This window comes from Pelodiscus sinensis, chromosome 31 (genome assembly GCF_052426305.1).
Source record: "Pelodiscus sinensis isolate ZL-2025 chromosome 31, ASM5242630v1, whole genome shotgun sequence".
NCBI classification, from domain to species: domain Eukaryota; kingdom Metazoa; phylum Chordata; order Testudines; family Trionychidae; genus Pelodiscus; species Pelodiscus sinensis.
Window position 1 is genome coordinate 8136618 of NC_143082.1, and position 22098 is coordinate 8158715.

Here is a 22098-nt window from a genome sequence, read left to right on the forward strand (position 1 = left end):
GCTGGGCCCTGGTATTCCCCCACACCTACCTGGTCCCCCTGGCGGGCGATGACTGTCCCGGCCTTGGCGTGGTGCAGCAGCACTCGGTTGTTGAGAAGGGAGGAGTCCTGTGGGGATAGCAACAACAAAGGACTGAAGGGCTGCCAGGCTGGGCCCTGCTGCACTGACCAGGAACTTCAGAGTCTCTCCCCATGCTAGGGCCTCTCCCACAGTCCTTCCCAGCCCCTATACTGGCCTGAAGGATCAGCCAGCCCCTCCCAGCACAGACAGGTCAGCCCAGAGTGGTAGAGCCCAGGGTCCCACTCTGTCTCCCCCCTGCATGGCCCTGACAGAGCCCAGGGATTGGCTTCACCTCCCTCCATACCCCGAGGCAGAGCCTGCAAACTCACCCTTCCCGAGTCTGGCCCTTGGCTCCTCGGGCAGACTCCAGGAAACCACCCCTGCCCTCCCCAGCCACTAAGGATCGTCCCTGCCCGCCCCAGACACTGAAGGTCCTGTGCCCCTCGCTGTCCCTTCACCTCAATCTTCATGAGTTTCACCAGCTCCCGCTTGGCAGCCTCGAAGATGGCACTGGTCTGGCGGCCTTGGTAAGGCCCAAAGGGGCAGGCACCACCTGCTGAGTCATCCTCACAGTAGTTGTAGTGATAGGTACTGGGAGTCTGCTCCTCCACCATCACTGACCTGTGCTCCTTGGGCTCCTGGGAGACTGACTGGAGAGACAGGAGGACAGCTCAGAGCATGACAGGACCTTGCAACAGCCTCCAGCATTGCCCCCTGCCCCTGCCCACACATCGGGGCACCTCCCCATCCCTTGCAGTGACACTGTTCTGCCTGCACCCGCCTTCCGCTCTCACCCTGTGCCCGGCTATCAAACCCCCATACTTCTATGTTCACCTTCCTTGGAACAGCCCCCAGGCTATTTCTGCTGGCCACAGTATTGCCCTCTGTGCTGTCCTGGACAAGGGAGTGACGTGTACACACCAGGCAGAAGCCGGCCCCACCCCTGAGCAGACAGCGTGACCTCACACTTCTTTGTGCGGCGCCTCTGCCCCACACCAGATCCCGCTGGGTGCTTTGCACCTGGACAGTGAGCAGCCCCAACTTGGCAGCTGGTTGGAGGGTGCCCAGTGTGGGCCCAATCAGGGAGGTGTGTGAGGGGACCCACGGGGGAGAAGGAAGCCATGGCACTGGTGCTCTCCTCCTGCAGCGACACCGAGATCCTGCCGCGCTCGTAGGCCATGTCGAAGTCTGAGCGGGGACCCTTCTGGAGGCCTGTGCAGGAGAGAAGCCAGGGCAATGTTTTCTACATGGCCAGGATGCCTACCCCTCCCTGTCAGGCTACTCAGTGCCTTTGCCAATAATGGCGAGGAGTCCTGTGGCACCTTATAGCCTAACCGAAGTGTTGGAGCATAAGCTTTCGTGGGCAAAGACCCACTTCGTCAGATGCATGTAGTGGAATTTCCAGAGGCAGGTATAAATATGCAGGCCAGACTCAGGCTAGAGATGATGAGCTGGATCCAATCAGGGAGGATGAGGCCCACTTCTAGTAGCTGATCTGGAGTATGAATACCAACCTACTAGAAGTGGGCCTCATCCTCCCTGATTGGATCCAGCTCATCATCTCTAGCCTGAGTCTGGCCTGCATATTTATACCTGCCTCTGGAAATTCCACTACATGCATCTGACGAAGTGGGTCTTTGCCCACGAAAGCTTATGCTCCAACACTTCAGTTAGGCTATAAGGTGCCACAGGACTCCTAGCTGCTTTTGCAGATTCAGACTAACACGGCGACCCCTCTGATACTTAGCCAATAATGACCGAGCTTAGCCCAGCATCCCCCATCAAACAGCTCGTTCTCCAGGGTGCCCACTCCTAGTGGCGCATCTCAGACCCGCTGCCTCCCTTGGCACCTGCGGCCACTGGGCTCTCCCAAGTTGGTTCAACCCCCAGAGTGCCCTGAGCCTGCTTCCTGTGTCTAACTCTGTCTCAGCTCAGTTGGGGCAACAACCCCCACCCCAACTGGCCAGGCAGCATCCCCACCCTGCAGCAGGGCAGGGCTTGTGCCAGGAGTTCCCCCGTCATCACCTGCTGCTCCAGACTTCCTGGGTCCAAACCCCCACGACTCCCTCCTTTGAGGGATCCCCCATACCTGAGATATCAACTGGCATGGAGATGCAGCGGCTCAGTAGTGGTGCTGCAGTCAGCTCCAGGGACCCCAGCTTGAGCTGATCAGCTGTGAGGGTGACACACACACATCCCATTACCATGGTGCCCAGAGCATCCCCTGCTCTGGGTCGGTCCCTGCAGTCAGCCTATCTCCAGGGGCAGGACTGATGCTGAAAGCTGCTCCACAGCTGTTCTGATGCAAGGGGAGTCCCTGGGAAGGCTGCACAGCAGACCCCCACCCTGATCCCTGCAGCACAGCATCCCCTACCAAGCTCTTCTGCCCCTTTGTCTTCTTCCACCCTTGTCCAGCCTGTGCACAGCTTAGGCACTGGGAGAGAGCACAGCTGCTGTGTTCCCCTCCCTGAGTTATGGCAATTCTCACCCACGTCTTTGGTGCTGGCATCTGGCTGCCTCCCAGAGCTCTCCTTGTGGTCATCGATGGAGGAGATGCTGACGACGCGCTTGCTGTGTCTGACAGGGCTGGTGCGCGAGGCATGGCTGGGCTGAGGGAAGAGCCGCAGCGGCTGCATCTCCTGCCACAGACACAGTCAGCATCAGCACCAGGCCAGCCTGGGGACCAGCCACATGCATCACTCAAGACCAAGAGGAGCCATTTAGAGCATCGTATCTGCCCTCCCACAGCAAGTCCTGGCCCCACCCTAGAGCAGACCTGAGGGACAAAGGGCAGGACAGCCCCTCACTTGGCTGGTGGTCCAGAAGGGACCAAGCTCCACACCTGCAGCCACATGGCATGGGTGGGGGAGACCCATATCCCCAGAGCCATATAACATGGGAGGAGCCAGATGTGCTGCTGTAGGCAGAGGGGGCTCAGAGCCCAGAGTACTGAGGGCTGCTGCCATCACACGACAAAGCCCCACAAAGCCTGCACTTAGGCTGCTGGGAAACTGACACCTGGGGGCAGAGGGTCACTGAGCCAGCTCACTGACCCGTCTGAACAGTAGTCTGGTTTCTCTGCCATCGGAGAACAGACCTGGCCATTCCTGGAGGCCGCAGCTCCACCCGCCCAGCCGTAAGGCTGAAAGGCAGAGCAGGGCCAAGCCAGGGATGAGCTGCTTGGGTGCAGATTCTTTGTCTCACCAGAGACACCAGGCTGGGTGTTAAGGCTTCTCGCTATGACTCGGTGCCAACAGGGGGCATCCTGCCAGGCCTTGCTCCATCCCTGCTGCACAGGAACTCCCACCCCTTATAGGTTTTGCTCAGGGGGTTCTAGCTCTCTCTCCTCCCCAGCCTCATCCCAGCCTTGGACATCATCCCAAAACTACCATGGGGGGGGGGGGGGTATGGGAAGGGTGGAGGTTCTGGTGCAAGGAGCAGGGACCACCGCTCCATTGGGGATAGCTCCAGGGCAGGACCCGTCGCTCACGTGGCTGAAGAGTTCATTGGTCAGCCCCAGGTAGTTGTGCAGGGCTAGGAAGGTGACCCGCTGCAGACGCACCATGATGATCTGGAAGGGAAGGTGGTGGTGTGAGCATGGGGAGTCCGGGTGAGGCAGGACCAGCATTTGGGATGTGGCCAAGGCTATGCTCACCTGCACCACCCGCACCAGGCTCTCAGGGTATTTCTCGAAGACGGCAGAGAAGGCCTCAACCGGAAGCCGCAGCACCGTGGAGTCCTCGCCTGCCCGTGCAGACACCGTCCGGTAAGGCCGCTGGTGCCCCTGTGTGAGAAGCAGGAGCCCATGGGTCCCTGCCCAAGGCTGGGGTGCTCTCTCCTTCTCCTGTGGATAGAGCAGCCTACCACTGGGGACGTTGCCAAGGATAGCCAGGTGCCCAAAGGGCTGCCCCATGGCTTCAGGCCAAAAAGAGCCAACCAACAGCCTATGGCCACATCCACCCCAGCACAGCAGCCAGTCACAGCCCAGATCCAGGCCTTGTAGACGGAAGATCAGTCTCTTCTAGACTTTGTGTGGGCAAGGTGGCAAGCACATGGCAAGGTAATGGTGGCAACTCAGCACCTGGGACCCAGGCAGCAAATCCATCATGGTGGGTTCAGTGCACACCCCTCACATAGGCCCCCTTCATAGGGTTAGGAGAGCAGGGGCTTGCAGGGTGGGATGGGGGCATGAGTACGACCAGGGGGAGCCCAGGGCTGCATTATTCATGGTGGTTGGGATGGGGCCAGCTGGCCCACAGGAGGTGGAGGGGCAAGGCTTGTACCGTGATGACATCAAGAATGCTGAGCAGGCTGTGCACGCTGTCCCCAGGGAACACCTCTTTCACCAGGGTCTCCTTCCCATCCTGCAACACAGCAACACCCTCCTTAGGGGGTCCCATTGCCCACCCTCATCATTCCTGCCACCAGAACTCACTTGGCACCAGGCTCTGGGGAAGCCTGCTCCATGGCAGAAAAAGAGGCAGCAGTCTCAAGTTGCAGTGGGAGAGGTCTAGGTTGGGTATTAGGAAAATCTATTTTCCTAGGAGGCTGGGGAAAGCACTGGGATGGGTTCCCTAGGGAGGGGGTGGAATCTCCATCCCTAGAGGTGTTTAAGTCCCAGCTTGACAAAGCCCTGGCCGGGTTGATTTAGTTGGGATTGGTCCTGCGTTGGGCAGGGGGTTAGGCTCGATGACTCCTGAGGTCTCTTCCAGCCCTAGGATTCTATGACTATGAGCCTCTCCCTAGGAGGCAGCCCGTGGGGAACTTCCATGCTGACAGCCACAGCGGTCCTGAAAGGCAGGGCTTCTGGCCTCTGCCATTGCATCCCATGTGCCCCCAGGTACAGCAAACACCCAGCCAAGAGGTTCAGAGTACTGGGACCAGGACAGGTTGCTGCTGGCTGCTGGGCAGAGAGGTGCCTCCTGCAGACAACCTGGCAGGATGGACTGGGACGTGTCCCCCTCACCTGCTGGGTCAGGAAGAGTTCCAGCTTGCCATCCTGCACCACATAGATGCTGGTATCGGGCTGGCCGGGCCGGAAGATGTACTCGCCCTGCTGGAACTGCTGGAAGATCATATGCTTGCAGAGCTCCAAGAACAGTGGCTTCTCAAAATGGCCCAGCACCCTGCAAGGAAAGGTAGGTCACAGTGGGCAACATGGGGAGCAAAGCCTCCAGCAACTTATGGCAGGGACTTGGGACTCAGGTTATCAGGAGCCCTTGGGGTCCAGCTGAGCTCCTGCTCAGTCCCACTCACCGGGACTGTCTAAGCAAGAGCCCTGCTCAGAGAGAGATGCCCAGCAGGTGCCTGGCGAGGCTCCTGTACCTCTGAGGCCCTGAGTCTGACACATGGCATCCTGGTCCAAAGGGCTGGGCTTCCCAGCACACCCATCCCTCCCAATGCTCAGAGAAGATGGGCCAAGCCCTGATGCCCACCCTCCTCACCCCCCCGCAAGGGAGAAGCCCAGCAGTTCCCATCAAGGACCCCACAGATCCACCCTGGAGAACTCTTCTCAGGCCACTGGCCACTTGACTGGGAAGGCTTGTCCCCCTCACCTCTCTCTCTGGGTATATCTACACTACCCTCCTAGTTCGAACTAGGAGGGTAATGTAGGCATACCGCACTTGCAAATGAAGCCCGGGATTTGAATTTCCCGGGCTTCATTTGCATAAGCCGGGCGCCGCCATTTTTAAATCCCGGCTCGTTCGAACCACGTGCCACGTGGCTACATGCGGCACGGACTAGGTAGTTCGGACTAGGCTTCCTAGTCCGAACTACCGTTACTCCTCGTGGAATGAGGAGTAATGGTAGTTCAGACTAGGAAGCCTAGTCCGAACTACCTAGTCCGTGCCGCGTGTAGCCGCGCGGCACAGGGTTCAAACGAGCCGGGATTTAAAAATGGCGGCGCCCAGCTTATGCAAATGAAGCCCGGGAAATTCAAATCCCGGGCTTCATTTGCAAGTGCGGTATGCCTACATTACCCTCCTAGTTCGAACTAGGAGGGTAGTGTAGACATACCCAAAGTGTGTATGTGGGAGAGGGAGCCCCCATTGACACTACTCTGCTCCAGGATCCCAGTACCCACAGGCTGTCACCCCACCCCCGGGGCAGAAATCTCTCCCTGACCCCAAACACAGCTGCCTCTGGGGAGAGTATGCCTGATGCAATAACCCCACAGCCACACTGCTAAGACTCAGCCAGTACTAGCACTGCTGGGGGTCACCCTGAGCCTGCAAAGACCAGCACGCAGCATCTGCTCTCACCTGACAGAGGGTGCTTCCACTAACCTTCCAGCACCTTGGGGGTGAGGGGTACTGGCTCCCTATCAGCCAAAAGGGAAGAGAGCCCCCTACTGGAGAACAGAGCCACGATTCCAGAGCATTCTTGACAGCTCTCCTATCGATGGTTGGCCTGGGCTGGAGCCTCACCACTTAGAACAGTGGTTCTCAACCAGTGAACCACAGGCCCACAGACTCTGCCTGAGAGGTCTGCAAAAGACAGGCTAAAAATGGCTCAAGGAGAGTTCAGCTGCGTACACAAATTTCTAAGGGGTCTGCAAATGAAGAAAGGTGGAGGCCCCCTGGACTAGATGGCCTGACAGGCCCACAGCAAAGTTATCATCTGTGGGTTTTCCCAGGACTTTGCTGGGGAATCAGTCAGACAGAGAGCTCCATACACGGCCAGCTGGCCACGTCATGGGCCCAGGATCATTTCGACTCTCCTATTCAGGTGTCCACTCTAGCTCAAGCTTGCTCATAGGGGGAGGGGGAAACATGACTGCAGCTGAATCTAGGCTGAGGCCCTGGTGATGGGAGCACTCACCGTACGTTCTTCAGCATGTACAGCACCTCAGAGGGCAAGTGGGAGTTGGCCACATCAAACTCTGTCAGGTCTGCTTCCAGCACTGAGGGTGGCGGCTCCTTCAGTTGCAGGATGGGCAGTTCCTTCTTGATGCGCAGGATCCTGGGCACAGGGACAGTAAGGGAAGGGATAGATGGGGATAACCACAGGACTTCTCCAACACAACTGGGCAGGAGAGAATATGCGTCATGCATCAAAGAGGCAGAACTCCTTCCTGAGCCTTAGCGCTCGCTCATGCCACCCAGGGAACTGAGCAGTTCCGTACCATAGGCCAGTGTCTGGGTTGGGGTGTAGCTGCTTTGCAGAGCAAATCAGCTAGTGCTAATGGCTGGGAGCAAGCATGCTACTCACTTTTGCAGCAGGGCTGGGAACATGGGAGCTTCCACCACCTTTGGGAGCAGGGCTGGGCCAGCCCCACTTGCCTCACACCATGGAGGGTGAGTGAAGTCACTTACTTTTTGGCAATGTTCAGCATCTTGAGCTTCTTCTTCATGCGAGGACGGGAGGTGCTGCAGATGGTCGTGTCCACAAGGGAGGAGGTGGATTGGGACACCTGCAGAGACAGTCCAGATAAGTCATCAACTGCTCCCCCAGACAACTTATGGCCCAAACCCCTTATCTGGCTGCCTTGAGGATTCAGGGTGGCAGGAAACCAGGCCTGAGAGGTGAAAGGGCTGGCGCTGGGGTGGAGTGACATGCAGGAGAAGGCCAGTTGCATGAAGACTCCCCATTGTGGGCAAATAGACAGGCATATGGCATCCAGGCTATTAGCCAGAATAGGTAGGAATGGTGTCCTTAGCCTCTGTTTCTCTGGAGGTGGGTGACAGGGGAGGGATCACATGAGGATTATCTGTTATGATCCCTCTCTCTGGGGCACCTGGTATTGGCCACTGTCGGCAGACAGGATACCGGGTAGAATGGACCTTCGGTCTGACCTAGTATGGCCGTTCTTATCCTAGCAGGGCCAGCCGCACTGTCTCCTACCTGGCTCGCTAGCAGCACATGGTTGGCTGAGCATGGACTCTTCTCGCCCAGAACCACCCTTCAGCTGGGCCAAGGCCAGGCTTGCAAACAGGCAGGGGATAGGGACTGGAGCATCACAGCAGAGCGGCCAGAGTCATCACCACTCTCCAGCCTGGACTGGAGGACGAGGGCCACTCTGCCCTATCCCCTTACCTTGCGCATGATCTTGCGCCCGTAGAACAGCACTTTGTCCCGCTTGCGGAATCGGTACTTGGGTGTCTCCTGAGTCTGAACCTCTGAGAGAGACAGACACACAAGGTTGCCCATGCAGGGAGCATGGGGCCCCACCCCAGCAAGGGCTGGAGTCTGCCCTCTTCCCCATCAATCAGAATTCCTGCTTGCAACCCAACTCCCAGCCCAGGGAGAGGAGCAGAGGCCCTGAAGTACAGATGGCAGAGTCCTGCCTTGTCCACCCCGTGCCAGCCACAGGAAGCTGGGCTGCCTCTAAAGAACCACAGAAGTTTTATGCCCTTCCCAACCAGTCCCAAAATACCCCTCACAATTTCTTTGTATATGGGGAAACTGAGGCAGGGAACAGGAAGAGGCTTGCCCAGGCAGTGAGTGAGAGGGAGAGAACCCTGGAATCCTGGCTGCCAACCCTGCTCCCGCTATCACAGTCTCAGTGCATGTACAGGTATGTGGACACTGGGCCCAAGGTGGCCTGACAGGCAGCAACGTGCCAGAGCCCTGGTGGGACAGGGCTCAGATCTGCTCCCTGCATTGACAGGCACTTACTCTTGAGGCGCAGCCTGCGGACCAGCACCAGGATCAACGTGGAGATGAGTAGCATGGAAACACCAATGCCAATCATGACACCCACCACCTGTGGGAAGTGGGAAGAGGCATGTTCCAAGCCAGGCTTCCAGGCAGGCTATGGGGGACTGCATGGGGCAGATACGAGGAGACCTTGCCCTGTGGAGCGATGGTGTGAATGTGGAAATGCAGGCAATATTTTTAGAGCAGAATGTGCAGTTTCCCGATGGGCTTGGTCCTGCTACACAACGAGTTGGACATAGAAGGCACAAGATGTTGGACTCAACAAGCCATCTGCCTGGAGACCAGCATCATTCACATGAACTGAGCTGATCTGATTGTCAGGGAGCCACAGGACTGATGCTAGGCCCCCAGCTTTGGATCACTCTCTTGAAGGAACCCCTTCAATGTGCCCACCCCAGGGGAGATATGAGGGGAGGGACACATGTGCAGGTCATGTGCTCCCCTGATTTCTACTGGCGTCACACCAGAACCTGCTACGAGGGAGAGAAAAGCATCACCTCTGCCTGGTAGAAATCCTGGGGGCCTCAAGAGATGCTCTCCAAGGCTGGTTCCAAGGGTAAGTCTCCTCCCAGCAGTAGGCAGCTTGCCCTGCTCCAGCAGCATGGCTGTGAGGGGCTCCAAGCTCTTTGCAAGCCACAGTGCCCAGCTGGGAGCGAGATGGGGATCCTGCCCTCAGAGAAAGAGGGCAGCCTTGGCATTTAGACTCCTGCAACTGCATGGGCACGTGTGCACAGGGACTGCATCAACAGCCCTCAGACCTGGCCCCAGCTACCTTGTCCAACATCACAGAGCCCATCCCAAAGCCAGGAATAGAGTTTGCAAGGCTGGGATCCTGCAGTTAAAAGCTGGACAGGACCAGGAGCCTGTGGTCAAAGGTGGAGCTGATCATGGGGGCCGGCTCTGAGCTGGGAACTTGGTCTGCAATGCACTGAAAAAGGCAAAGAGCAAGGGTGGACAATAATTATTGCTCAGGGGGTCACTTAAAATTTTTTGAAATAGCCCTGGGACAACCCGGAAGGGGCAGGGCTACCCCACCCCCAGACCATGAATGGTCTGGGGGTGGGGCAGACCCTTTGACCCTGGTTCCCACTAGGCACCCATGCCCTGCAAAAGGGTTGGCACGCTCCCCTGCCCCCAGGCCAATCAGGGTGTGGGGGCGGGGGAGCACGTGATGCCTCCTCCGCTCTCCCCCCTGCCTTGAGAGCAGCTTCAAAGCTCCATGTACTCCTGGAGGGAGGAGGCTTCGGGCACTTCCTTGCCCCCAGACCCTAATAGGCCAGGGGGCGGGGGAGCAGCAGGGCCTCTATGGGCCAAATCCAGCCCGCAGAGGCCCTTTTGCCCACCCCTGGCATAGAAAGTGATGGCGAGGCCATTCTGCAGCCCATGAGGCTGCAGGCCATGCCTCTCCCCTACACGTCACCTCAGCTGCCCACACACAACAGAGAGCAGCACTCCAGCTTTACCTCACGAGCTCTGCTTAGTGAGCACTCCCGAGGGAACCCAGGCAGAGCACACCCTTCCCAGGAACCAGTGCACCAGAGACAGTTGCATAGATGGGTTTATCAGGCAGCTGGAACCCAGCAGGGGGAAGTACTCCGGTTCCCATGAAGCACAGGCAGCCCAGAGCAATGCCAATGCCTGCAGCCTCTGACTGCTGTTCTTGGGCCAAGCAGTGAGAGCTCCCAGCCTCTTCCAGCAGAGCGCTCTATTCTTCCCACCTCCTCCTTTGGTCTCATACCCTGGCCTCTGCTGGAGTTCCCTGCCGAGAAGGACCAGCCAAGTGCTGGTTGTCAGGTATCAATGTCTTGGTGACTGGGGTTTTCCACTGATGGGTCGGCATCAGCCAGTCCTTTCTGAGGACCATTTCAGTGCACTTGGACAGCAAGGACACCTCCCCGCTACCCCCACGTCTCAGTCTGCCTTGGGAGCAAACAATCCTTTCCCCCCACTGGGTAGCCATGCGAAATATAGGGGAAAGTGAAACACACTGGACTCAAAAATATTACAAAAAAATCCCCATTTTGTCACACCTGCCACTGTGCTGGAGGATCCCGAAGAAACAACAGGAACCCCAAAGACTGAGTCATTCAGAGTTAAGGCAGGATGGGCACAGGCACACAGCCTGGCTGGAGAACAAGGGAAGGCAGGGGGCGAGATGGCTGCAGGATGCTACTGGGAGCACAGACTCCAAGTGGGGACAATAGAGGTCAAAGGATCAGATTGTGACAGAGCTCTGGCTCTCATCTGCACACTCTGATCCATGTTCACCTGTGTCGTGCTACCCTAAGGGTCCCTGAGTCCAGAGTGAAGGTGACTGGTGACTCCCTCTCTGAAAAGGCTGTGCAGCGTCACTGCAGGTTATGGCCGATGCAGCGATCCCTGACAGGGAAAAGTCCTCACAAATACGAGCTCATTGTGAGCAGCAGGGGGTGCTGGAGCCCAGAGGTCCAGACCCAGAGGTGCTAAGGCTGTGTGACCCCTTGGGATTTGGCACATGACAGGGGTGACCCCTGGAGGCTAGGCAAAGGGCATGGCACAGCACAGATTGGGTGAATCAGTGACAGCCAGTCCATGCATGCAATACAATACCAGCCAAGCACCTGGCTGGGACTGCAACGGCCACTGCAGGGCACCAACTGGACTGCCCCACATCAGGTGCTGAGGCAGCAGGGAGAATCCTTCCCAGCCTGTCCTTTGGCTAGTGATATGCTGACCATTTGTCCCGATTTTTCCAGGACAGTCCCGAATTTAAATACTCTGTCCCGGTGCCCCATCAAGTAGTGAAATGTCCCAGAAAGCCCTGCCAAACATTATTTGATGGAGACACCAGCTTGTAGGAAGAAGCAAGAAATGGCACCATGCCATTGCTCCTAGCATGGCACAGCAGCCTTCTTTCTCCCCATCTCCCTCAGCAGGGCAGGTAGGGCAGCTGGGCCAGTTTCCGGTGCCTTGTGGCCCCTTTCTGTCCCCCTCCCCACCCTCCACCTGCGGGACCGCCTCTGCTGCATGGGGTCTTGGTTTGGCAGCAGCGCCTCCTCCTCCTCCTCCGGGCCACCTTGGAGCCCCAGCAGGAGCCACGTGGAGCTCAGCTGGGCCACTGCAGGGTTGGGCTCAGTAGGTGCTGGGACTACAGCAGAGGCCGCCTATGGTGCTATTTTGAGTACTGTGGTCTGGGTCCCCATGGGCAGCTCAGCTCCAGCCGGAATAGAGTGGCAGCTGCACAAGGCACGTTCCAGCCAGGGCAGCTTCACTGGAATGGGCCTCGTGCGGCTGCTGCTTGACTCCAGCTGGAGCTGGGCAGCCTGCGGAGGATCAGGACTGTGGTACTAAAAATAGCACTGCAGGTGGTCTCTGCTCCAGTCGCGGCACGCGATCCCACCCTGGGAGCAGCTGGGACCAGGGCTGCAGGGGTTTCTGGGGCCAGACCATGGTAATAAAAATTGAGTTGCAGCCCAGATCCAGCCCCACAAACTGCTTTCCATGTTGAAGGCAGAAGGTGAGGGAAGGAGTAGGGGGAGAACTAAAGGGAAGGTGGGGTGAGGAGTGGAAGGTGCTTGTGCTGAGGAGAGTGGGAGGGGGCAGGGCAGAAGAAAGGGGAAGGCACCAAGAGGCAGGGTGGAGGAGAGACAAATGCCAGGGGGTCAAGAGGAGACAATGAGGAAAAGGGCAGGAGGGGGATTGGAGGGAAGGTGTCAGTGGGGGTGGCAGAAGGGAGGGGACAGGGTGATGCTGGGAGAGGGGAGGGACAATGGGGGCAAGAGGAAGGAAGAGGAGTGGGGGGAGTGGATGCCAGGAGAAGAGGGATTGAAAGGAGAGGTGGGCATGAGGAAGGCAGGGGATGGAGCAAGTTATTTGTGAAGGCACTTGAGGGGCAAGAGGGGAACTGGGACAGAGAGTGGTGAGGGGGTAGGCACCAAGGAGAAAGAGGGCCAGGAGGGCAGGGGCAGTGAGGGAAGGTGCAGGGGTAAGGGAAGATGAAGGTGCCAGGGGATTGTGGGGGTGAAGCAGATGGGGAGACAAGTGGAGGGGAGGGACAGGCACTAGAGGACAGAGGAGAAAGGCAGGGCAGGTGGGTAGTGGGAGGTGTTAGGAGAGGGGATGGGGAGGGATAGCTACAAATGATCAGAGAGGAGGAGTGGACATGGGGGGCAGAGAAGGGCTGGTGCACAGGAGGGGGAGCAGGTCCCCAAAGGACTGAGGGGAGTGAGAAAGACAGGAGCCAGGACAGCAGAGGAGGATGAGGGGTGGGGGGCAGAAGGCACCAGGGGAGCAGATGGGGCGAGGAGAGAGAGGGAGACATGGCAGCAGAGGGAAATGAGAGAGATTTACAAGATATTTATTAATAGCTGAGGTGCCACAATGGCACATCCAAACAAGCGCACATGAACTCAATACTGCTGCACAAGACAAAATTCACTCTGCTCGTGGGAGGAAAATCTTAGAGGGAACACTTTCCCCAGCCTTCCCCCCCCCCCCCCAAGTTAATTCAGTGCAAACTGGGTTAATGCAATTGCATGGGAGGTCCTGTGGAGGCCAAACCCATCCCTTTTGGTAGGACAACAATGGAAGGAGTTCTTGGGGGGAGGGGTCATACATCTTTTACTTCTGGTCACATGTCCATCTTGACCCCGGGAGTACTACTTCCAGGGGTGGAACTCCATTAGCCATTTCCCCTGCCACAAGGGAGGTCAGGGGCATGGCCAATGTGTCCCTAATTTTGGTTCAGAAAATACGGTCACCATAACTAGTGACTACCCCCAGCCCTACGTTCAGAGGGACGGGACAGCCGCCACACAGAGTACAAAAGGAATTGGAAGCCAGTGGGCTCCTCCCCGTTCAAACCAGGGGAAATTCTTCCCCAGCCCCAAGACTAGTGTCTGATCCTATCAGCCCCTCCACTAACCAGCCAAGACTTGCCCAGGCATGGCTGAGCCCCAAAGATACCAGCACACTCCAGGACAAGAACCAGAGCCTCCCAGCCTGCTAGGAAATGGGCTGCCTTGGGCTACGGCCTGTGGGCTGTGCCATCTGGCCAGACCACAACACTGCTCCAGCTCCCCCAGAAACACAACCCCTCCTGGAGACACCCTACCTGGTCCCACACCCCAGGCATAAACCCCCCACTGCCCCTCCTCACCATGCTGGTCTGGAGCTGATCCTCCACAAAGACCTTAAGACTGGGCAACATGTCTGTGAGTGCTGCATCCTGCACGAGGAGAGATGCAGACAGAGCTTCAGCACCAGCTGGCAGATTGCCTGGCTCCCTACTGAAATGCAGCCACCTCTGGAGTGAGGCAGATAGATGTTCAAGGGACACATAACAGGGCAGGCCCCAGCAGACAACACCTGCCCCAGCAGACACATCGCAGAGGGGTGCTGGAAAGGCTCCTGCCAGACCCACTAGTCCTCATGGGAGACAGGGGATTCTGGGAGCCGAACATCGCCTGGGTGCTAGATTTAATATTCCCAACTCAGAGGTAGGGGATGCCCTGCTGGGTCCTGTGGAAGACTCTGAGTAGGATGCCAGACAAGTGCTCTGCACTAAGGAAGTGGTCCCAGGAGACGGTGCTGACTGGACAAGGACCTGATGAGACCCACCCTGCCAGCTGACAGCACCACCAGGGAAGCTCTCTGCTGGGGGGAATAATGGGTTGAGAGGCTGGGAACTCCGCACTGCAGTGGATGTTATGAAGACCAGGACTTTAACGGGGGTCAAAAAAAGAGTTAGATAAATTTATTAACCAGGGTGGGTAGGAACGGTGTCAACAGTCTCTGTTTGTCAGAGGCTGGGAATGGATGACAGGGGAGGGATCACTTGATGGTTACCTGTTCCGTTCACTCCCTCTGGGGCACCTAGTATTGGCCACTGTTCAAAGACAGGATACTGGGCTAGACAGACTTTGGTCTAACTCCATACAGCCGTTCTTATGTTCAGTGATCGCTGGGCAGCAGAGAACTAGACAGCACCTACCTCCTGCTCATCCTGAGACTCAGACTCGCTCTGCCCCATGTCTGCTGCCAGCCCTGCTTCCAGACCCGTCCCAGAAAGGTGCCTGAGAACAAACACAGATATTTATGCTGCGCCCTATGCAGGAAGCCAGGGTTGACCACATGCTGCTACAGCACCATAGATATCCTTACTCACCCTCCCATAGCTTCCCTGCCTCAGTGAGGGCCCCATTCTTCCCTACACACACCCTTAAGGCAGCCTGTCCCCTCCTCTTGGTGGGGAGCACAGGTCACAGGGCAGCATGGCACTGGCCCTTCCCTCCCTCATCCTCACTCTACGGCCCTGAACTGAGCTGCAGACACACCTGTGGAGCAGCTGGTCCTGTAGGGCTCCCCCACCTTGGGCAGAAGCATTGCTGCTTGACCATCTGCCAGAGGGGATACCCACACAGCTCTGGCTGGGCAGGGAGCACGTGGGAGAGGCAGTCGAAGGGCTACAGTCAACACCAGTCCTCTACAGAAGGCCATTCCCCTGAAGTTAACTTGACTCCAACACATGCCCAAGCCAGCTACTATTTGGGGGGAAAAAGGAGCTTGGACTCTAGACTCCATCCCAGCCCCTCTCCCAATGCCTCCCCCACATCAAAGGCAGGAAAATGTTTCAGGATAGTGCCCCAGCAATACATCTGGCAGTTGGTGCTGAGAGACAGGGGCCCAACAGTGAAAGAGGGGCACAGATTCAGCCTGGGTCACTGAAACTGTCATAGCCAACTCACCCCTTCCCACTTGCCGGAAATTGTGCAAGAAAGTTCAGCCTCAGCTTATTTCCTCTAGTGCTCAAAGAGGGAACTCAAGGAGAGCCTCAGCATCAGGGGTAGGCAGCCAGACCTAGCAGGGCCCACTCACCCCCAGACTGAGGATCTGGATGGTACTGCAGTGGCACTCTGCAGACCCATAGCCGTGAACAATACCCAGGCTCTGCAAACTGGTATAGTGCTGATGGGTGGCTCAGGCTCCTCCCAGCCCATGCAGCAGAGCTGCGGTCACTGTGCCTCCTTCACCCAGCTCTGTCCCTGCCCAACCCTCTCTGCAGTTTCCTGAAAAGTTTTTGCCTGCCACAACATTGAACTCAAAGCTGCAATACTAAGGCTGTGTCCAGACTCCATGCCTCCGTCGACGGAGGCATGTAGATTAGCCAGCTCGGAAGAGGGAAATGAAGCCGCGATTAAAATAATCGCGGCTTCATTTAAATTTAAATGGCTGCCCCGATCTGCCGATCAGCTGTTTGTCGGCAGATCGGGAGAGTCTGGACGCGATGCCCCGACAAAGAAGCCTTTCTTCATCGACACAGGTAAGCCTCGTGAAACCAGGCTTACCTGTGTCGATGAAGAAAGGCTTCTTTGTCGGGGCATCGCGTCCAGACTCTCCCGATCTGCCGACAAACAGCTGATCGGCAGATCGGGGCAGCCATTTAAATTTAAATGAAGCCGCGATTATTTTAATCGCGGCTTCATTTCCCTCTTCCGAGCTGGCTAATCTACATGCCTCCGTCGACGGAGGCATGGAGTCTGGACACAGCCTAACTGTCACACTTTGTCCTGATCTTCAACAGAGGCTGGAGGGGAGATGGGGTTAGCAAGTCAGCACCCCACTAAGCGCAGCCCCCAGGTCTGCAGAGCCAGGACAGAACAGCAGGTGCCTGCAGAGACCAACCTCTACTGCATTCCCTACCCAGGGGGGCTAAAGTCCATGTACCCCTCTCCACTGAACCACCTCACCCACACCAGCCAGAGTGGCTTCCTTTGCCCAACCCAGCGGTCCCAGGTTTCAGCAAGTTCTACCTCCTCCTTCACACACCCTCCCCATGTCTGGGCTTCCAGTCTCAGAGCACGTTTTCTCAGGGACGGCACTCAGTTACCCTTGTGCCTCTGGGGCTTCCTCCAGCTGGTAGAGTACATCTACACTACATGACTCCGTCAACGGAGCCATGTAAAATAGTTTACTCGGCATAGTCAAAGAAGCGGGGATTTAAATAATCCCCACTTCATTAAAATAAAAATGCCACTGCGCTGTGCTGACGATCAGCTGATCCAGCACAGCGAGGCGGTCTAGACATGGCGCAGTCGATAAGGGAAGCATACCAGAGAGGTCGACAAAGGTGTCTAGATAGCCGCGCTGTGCCGGATCAGCTGATCGTCAGCACAGTGCAGTGGCCATTTTTATTTTAATGAAGTGGGGATTATTTAAATCCCCGCTTCTTTGACTATGCTGAGTAAACTATTTTACATGGCTCCATCGACAGAGCCATGTAGTCCAGACATACCCGTAGAGAGCAGGGAAGGGAGAGGAGGATTGCTGATGTCAGGGTGCCCCTTCTTCCACCCTGTATTCTATCTCCACAGAACAGGAGGAAGGGAGGTCAGGGCCTGGGATGGAAGGAGTTTGCTGGATGCTTTTGAGAGTGGTGCAGGGCCAGGGCCCCACTGCACTACCAACCAGGAGACACCTGTGGTAAGCAGTGTCCAGCTGGAGCCAGCTTTGAACCCCTGTCCCAGTCATGTACCCTCCTGTACACCCCAAGCCCCTGCCCTGAGCCCCCCAGACCCAAACTCCCTTACAGAACCTGCACCCCGAACTCCCTCTTGCACCCCAACTCCCTGCCCCAGGCTCAGCTCAGAGCCTCTTCATACTCCAAATCCCTTAGCCCAAGTCCAGAGCCTGTGCCCCAACCCTCTGCCCCAGCCTGGTGAAAGGGAGGGAGAATGGGAGGATGGAGTGAGCAGGGGCAGGGCCTCGTAGAAGGGGCATGAAGGAGGCGGGGCAACGGTATTTGGGTTTGAGGTAGATCCTGGATTGCACTTAAGTTCAAAAAGTGATCTCGTGCTTAAAAAGGTTGGAGACCCCTGCTATAGGCTCTTAAGCAAAGTCAGCTGTCATGAGGTAAGAGGGAAGTCCTCTCATGGATCAGTAACTTTAAAGACAGGATAGAAAGAATAGGAATAAGTGGCCAATATTCACACTTGAAAGAGGTAAATAGTGGTGTGTCCCAGGAATCTGTACCAGGACTAGTGATGTTCAACATATTCATAAACCATATGAAAAAAGGAGTAAACAGGGAAATGGCAAAAATCTGCAAATGATTTACAGGAAAGCACCTCAGGCTCCAAACATCCAACTAACAAACCTCCGCACATAAAGACAAAGCTCAGCTGCATCCTCAGTCAGTGGCATCCTTAGGATTTATGGGGCCCTATGCAGAATTATTAAATTAGCACCTAATTCCCAATGGCAGCCTCGGAGGAGGTGGCAAGGAATTGCAGTTTTTTAAAGAGATGTGATATTATAATCTTGAGCAACACACAAATGTAATATTTTTAAAGCAAATTTTAAACTAAGGTCCTGTCAACTAACAGTAAATTCAGAAACTGACAGTCTATACTTGGGGTTGGCAAAAACCTGTTAAATGGCTTCATTGCCACTTGAATGACTCTTTCAGAGGTTCAATGCTCTGCTAATAAATCTTTTCACTTTTAAGTTAATTAGATCCTTTCCAGATGATGCAGAGCCATAGAACAGGTATAGGAAGAGGTGAGTGGCCATTAAGGCCTTGTGCTGCTCCAAATTTTCAGATGCCCTATGCAGCTGAATATTCTGCTTAGGGGAAGGAAGCCCCAACCCTCTGGGGAGCAGGGGGTGGTTGTGCAGATGGTGGCTCAAGAGAAGTGTCTTCTTTCCAGTGTCTGGCTGCCTCCTGCTCCTCTGGAGTCCTCCCTGCCACACTTGCCTGGTGAACAATGGCTGGGTGAAGCCAGCAAGGAAGCAAGCGAGGAGGGTGGGGGATTGGGCTAGCTAACGGAGCTGGTGCAGAGCCAATAGAGGGTAGCAGCCAAAGGATGCCCAGAAGTCCCCTTCAGAATCTCTACCTACCTCTCATCTTCTTCTAATTAAACATAGCCTTCCTCAAGCACCAGTATTCAAGATTAAATTAAAAAACTATTTCTATTTTTTTTCTTTGTAAATATATACTATTTCAGCTGCATTATGGGTTAAATAGGCTTTTATGGGCTAGCCTGGGACCCTAACTACCATATATAATTTATAACATTGTTTCTATGGGAAAATGCATTTCAAGTTCCCAACAACCAACTTACAAATGAATGCAACCTGTTTGTCAATCAGGGACTTCCCGTAAATATACTCAAATCAGTTCAGTCCAAAGCAGACTATGAAGAATTGCAAAGGGATCTCACAAAACTAGGTGACTGGAAAAGAAAAAGGCAGATGAAATTCAAAGTTAACTGCAAAGTAATGTAGATTGGAAAACAATCCCAACTGATAGGGTTTAAATTAGCTGTTATCATTGTGAAAGTAGAAAGAATTATTTTGTGAGACAAAAATGAATTATACTAAGTTAAAAGAATACTGTTTGTCTTTCAACAGGAAAGAGATGATTATGTTTGTAAGTATGCAGATCAGAATGAAGCCAGGTGAGCCTAGGATAACAGGAAAAGGAACATTAGGTGTTAGGTAGAAAGTAATTGAGGTAGCCAGAGAGATATGGACAGGAGATTGCTGTGTGCTTGATGTGGAAATGAAGATACTTGACTAGTCTCATACTAATTATATGAAGTTTTGCCACCTTTTAATCTTGTTAAGTTGGCTTTCTTTTGACTGTATAAATCAAAGGGGTTTGAGCCTTGCATGGTACTCACATTTTCTGGGTGTATTAGCAGAGCGGCTTTGCTAATAAACAGAGCAGTCTGACAAATCTGTGAGTCCTGTGTGTCTGACTTCGACATTCAAGAAAGAGTTCTCAGAAGTCACTGAGGATAGTTCTCTGAAAGTATCTACTCAATGTGCAACAGCTGTCATACAAGCTAATAGAATATTAGGAACCAATAAGAAAAGGACAGGTAAGACAGAAGGTATAATAAGGTCTCTAAATAAACCCATGATATGTCCACATTTTGTATACTGCATGCAGATCTAAGTGTCCCATCTCAGAAAAGATATATTAGGGTTGAAAAGAATATAAAGAAGGACAACAAAAATGATTAAGGATATGGAACAGCTTCCATATAAGGGGAGATTAAAAAGACTGGAACTTGAGGTACCCAAACATTTCTAGATAGAAATGGTGTATCTAAACAATCTATGATACATGCCTTACATATCATCTTACACATGAATAACACGTTTGATACCTCTCCTTGTATTTTCCTCCAAAGCATTCCTCTTCACCACTCATTGTAAAGCTTTCACTCCCGTTGTTTCAAACTATTTTATCATGTACTAAGTTGGGGTGTCCTTGTACTGTCCCGGTGGAATGTATTTACATATTTCATGTGCTTTTAGAAGTGCTAGTGCCGAGACACTGCCTTTTGCAGGCAAACATCTGCTTTTGACAAGGCCTGTCTGTTACACATAGTATAATTCTTGCTTTGGTTCAGGCACCAGGCCCATGCTTCGGGCTCTTTCTTTCTCCTACATCTGGGTGTCCATCAACCACTGCATGCCAGAATCTCAGACTGAATGACGGGAAAAGATTACTCAAAATTGCTTTGTCTGGGTTCATTCTCTCTGAAGCACCTGACATCGGCCACTCTTGTAGTGGCATTGACAATTTTTATAGCAGGGGTGCTGAAAAGCCACTCAACAAAATAGTAAACACAGTGTATAATGGAAACCACTTCAGGCCAGGGAGTTCTGCTGCATCCCCAGCACTCCCAGTTCCAGCACCTCTGCATGCTGGAAGACAGGATATGGGCTGGATTGACCTTTGTTCTGACCCTGGATGGCAGCTGTTAGGTCATGCTGGCTGGAGTGGAATGAATGGGTCATTAAGGACTGGCTGAACTGACCCATGTCAGTGGAGGATCCAAAAAGACAAAGAGGAGTCCCAAAATTTGGGGAATTCACACCTAACACAGTCCACCTCCTGCAAGAAAGCATAGCATAGGACCTGCACTTAGCAGGGTCTTAGAACCCTGACTCTATCCTAGCTCAAGTATCAACACTGCAATTTTATAGCCCTTAAGCCCAACTCAGCAGACCCAGGCCAGTTGTAGATTTCACCGCAGTATGGACATACACTCAGAAACACAGGAGCCAACATGGCATTCCCTTCACACCCCAGTGATAGACAGGAACCATTAGGAAAAGGATAGATAAGACAGAGAGTATCCTGAGGGCTCTATATAAATCCATGATATGCCCATATTTTGTACTGCATGTAGATCTAATCGTCCCATCTCAAAAAAGATATATTAGGGTTGGGTCTGCTGCTGTCTAGGACTACAGGAACTACAAGAAAAGATCAAACCAGACCCCACTTGCCCAGCAGCTGGTGCAAGTCCCCATAATGAGATGGCATTCCTTCGATCATAGCATGGCCTAGAGCTGCATCGTCCAAGCCTTTGCTCAAATTAAGGGCTGTGTCCACACGTGGCACATTTGGTGAATTGAGAAATGTGAACCAGAGACTGCAAGTAGGGTGCAGCTACTTGTGAGGAGAACTGCTTATGGAGGGACTTCACCCCGGCACAGGATGGTGATGCCCACTGAGAGGTAGTGAGGCGTGCACAGGAGCAAGGTGACAAGGTCTGTACCTTCAGATACAAGAGCTGACCCTCCTTCTCAGGCTCAGAGAATACAGGGCAGCTAGATAATGTCTGGAGGTCATCAGGGAACTCAACACCCCAGTGAAGCAGCCCCCACGCTAGGTGGATCAGCCACAAGACAACTGTGAGATGAAACCTGAGTGCACCCCCAGAGGTGCTGCCAGCCAGGCATGCAGCTGGAGCAACAGAATGGGGAGCTGGACACAAACAGGCTTCTGAAGGCATGGCATCTGCCACCCTCCATAACTGTAGCAAGGGGAGGCCCAGCCTGGTATTCCCAGCTGCACTGCTGGTAGCCAGCTTGGCACTCATTTTGCTATTTTCTCTTTTCAGTTCTTTGCCAAATCATTGGCACTGCCAGATGCTCTCTGTTAGTAACCAACATCTGACTTACAGCAACAGTTAAAGCAGTACCATCTAGAAGCAGAACTCCTGCTGAGAGATGCTGCAAGGTGGATGGCATGGAAAACACCAGGAACGGCTCTTGTATAGCCGAAAAAGGCAGCATGCCCATCAGGGATGTGAAAGGTTAACTGGTTACCAATTCAGGTTAACCAATAACCAATGGGGGCTGGAGCAGCTCCTCACCTGCCAGGGCCAGTGGGCTGCTCCAGCCCCACAGGGGGCCCACCATAGTTGGGGGCTAATCTCGTCTGGAGCAGCCTCTGTCAGTGGAGGGCCCAGGCACCCCACGGGCAGGGGGTGCTCCAGCAGGACCAGGAGCCAACGGCAGCCCCAGCCCTACTGTGGGGCTGGGAGCCAGCAGCCAGCCCCAGCACGGGGCTGGAGGCAGGAGCCCCACAGACTG

General features: G+C 54.6%; 1 protein-coding gene across 14 annotated transcripts in view; it reads right to left on the reverse strand.

The window, feature by feature from the left end:
* The window catches only part of PNPLA6 (patatin like domain 6, lysophospholipase), a 62549-nt gene that overhangs the window by 36038 nt on the left and 4413 nt on the right, over positions 1-22098 (reverse strand). For 9 of the 14 annotated variants that reach the window (XM_075902105.2, XM_075902103.2, XM_075902098.2 and 6 more), the window contains exons 2-16: positions 14693-14774; positions 13859-13927; positions 8680-8767; positions 8098-8180; positions 7377-7474; positions 6883-7023; positions 5027-5186; positions 4344-4424; positions 3716-3844; positions 3551-3631; positions 2549-2699; positions 2150-2233; positions 1166-1272; positions 519-710; positions 30-107 (exon numbers count right to left, since the gene is read on the reverse strand). In XM_075902105.2, the coding sequence (XP_075758220.2) occupies positions 30-107; positions 519-710; positions 1166-1272; positions 2150-2233; positions 2549-2699; positions 3551-3631; positions 3716-3844; positions 4344-4424; positions 5027-5186; positions 6883-7023; positions 7377-7474; positions 8098-8180; positions 8680-8767; positions 13859-13927; positions 14693-14731 (1581 nt within the window). In that variant the 5' untranslated portion in view covers positions 14732-14774. Of the gene's footprint in view, positions 1-29; positions 108-518; positions 711-1165; positions 1273-2149; positions 2234-2548; positions 2700-3550; positions 3632-3715; positions 3845-4343; positions 4425-5026; positions 5187-6882; positions 7024-7376; positions 7475-8097; positions 8181-8679; positions 8857-13858; positions 13928-14692; positions 14775-22098 lie in introns of those variants that run through there. The other 5 variants (XM_075902100.2, XM_075902101.2, XM_075902102.2 and 2 more) reach the window with 4 other exon arrangements.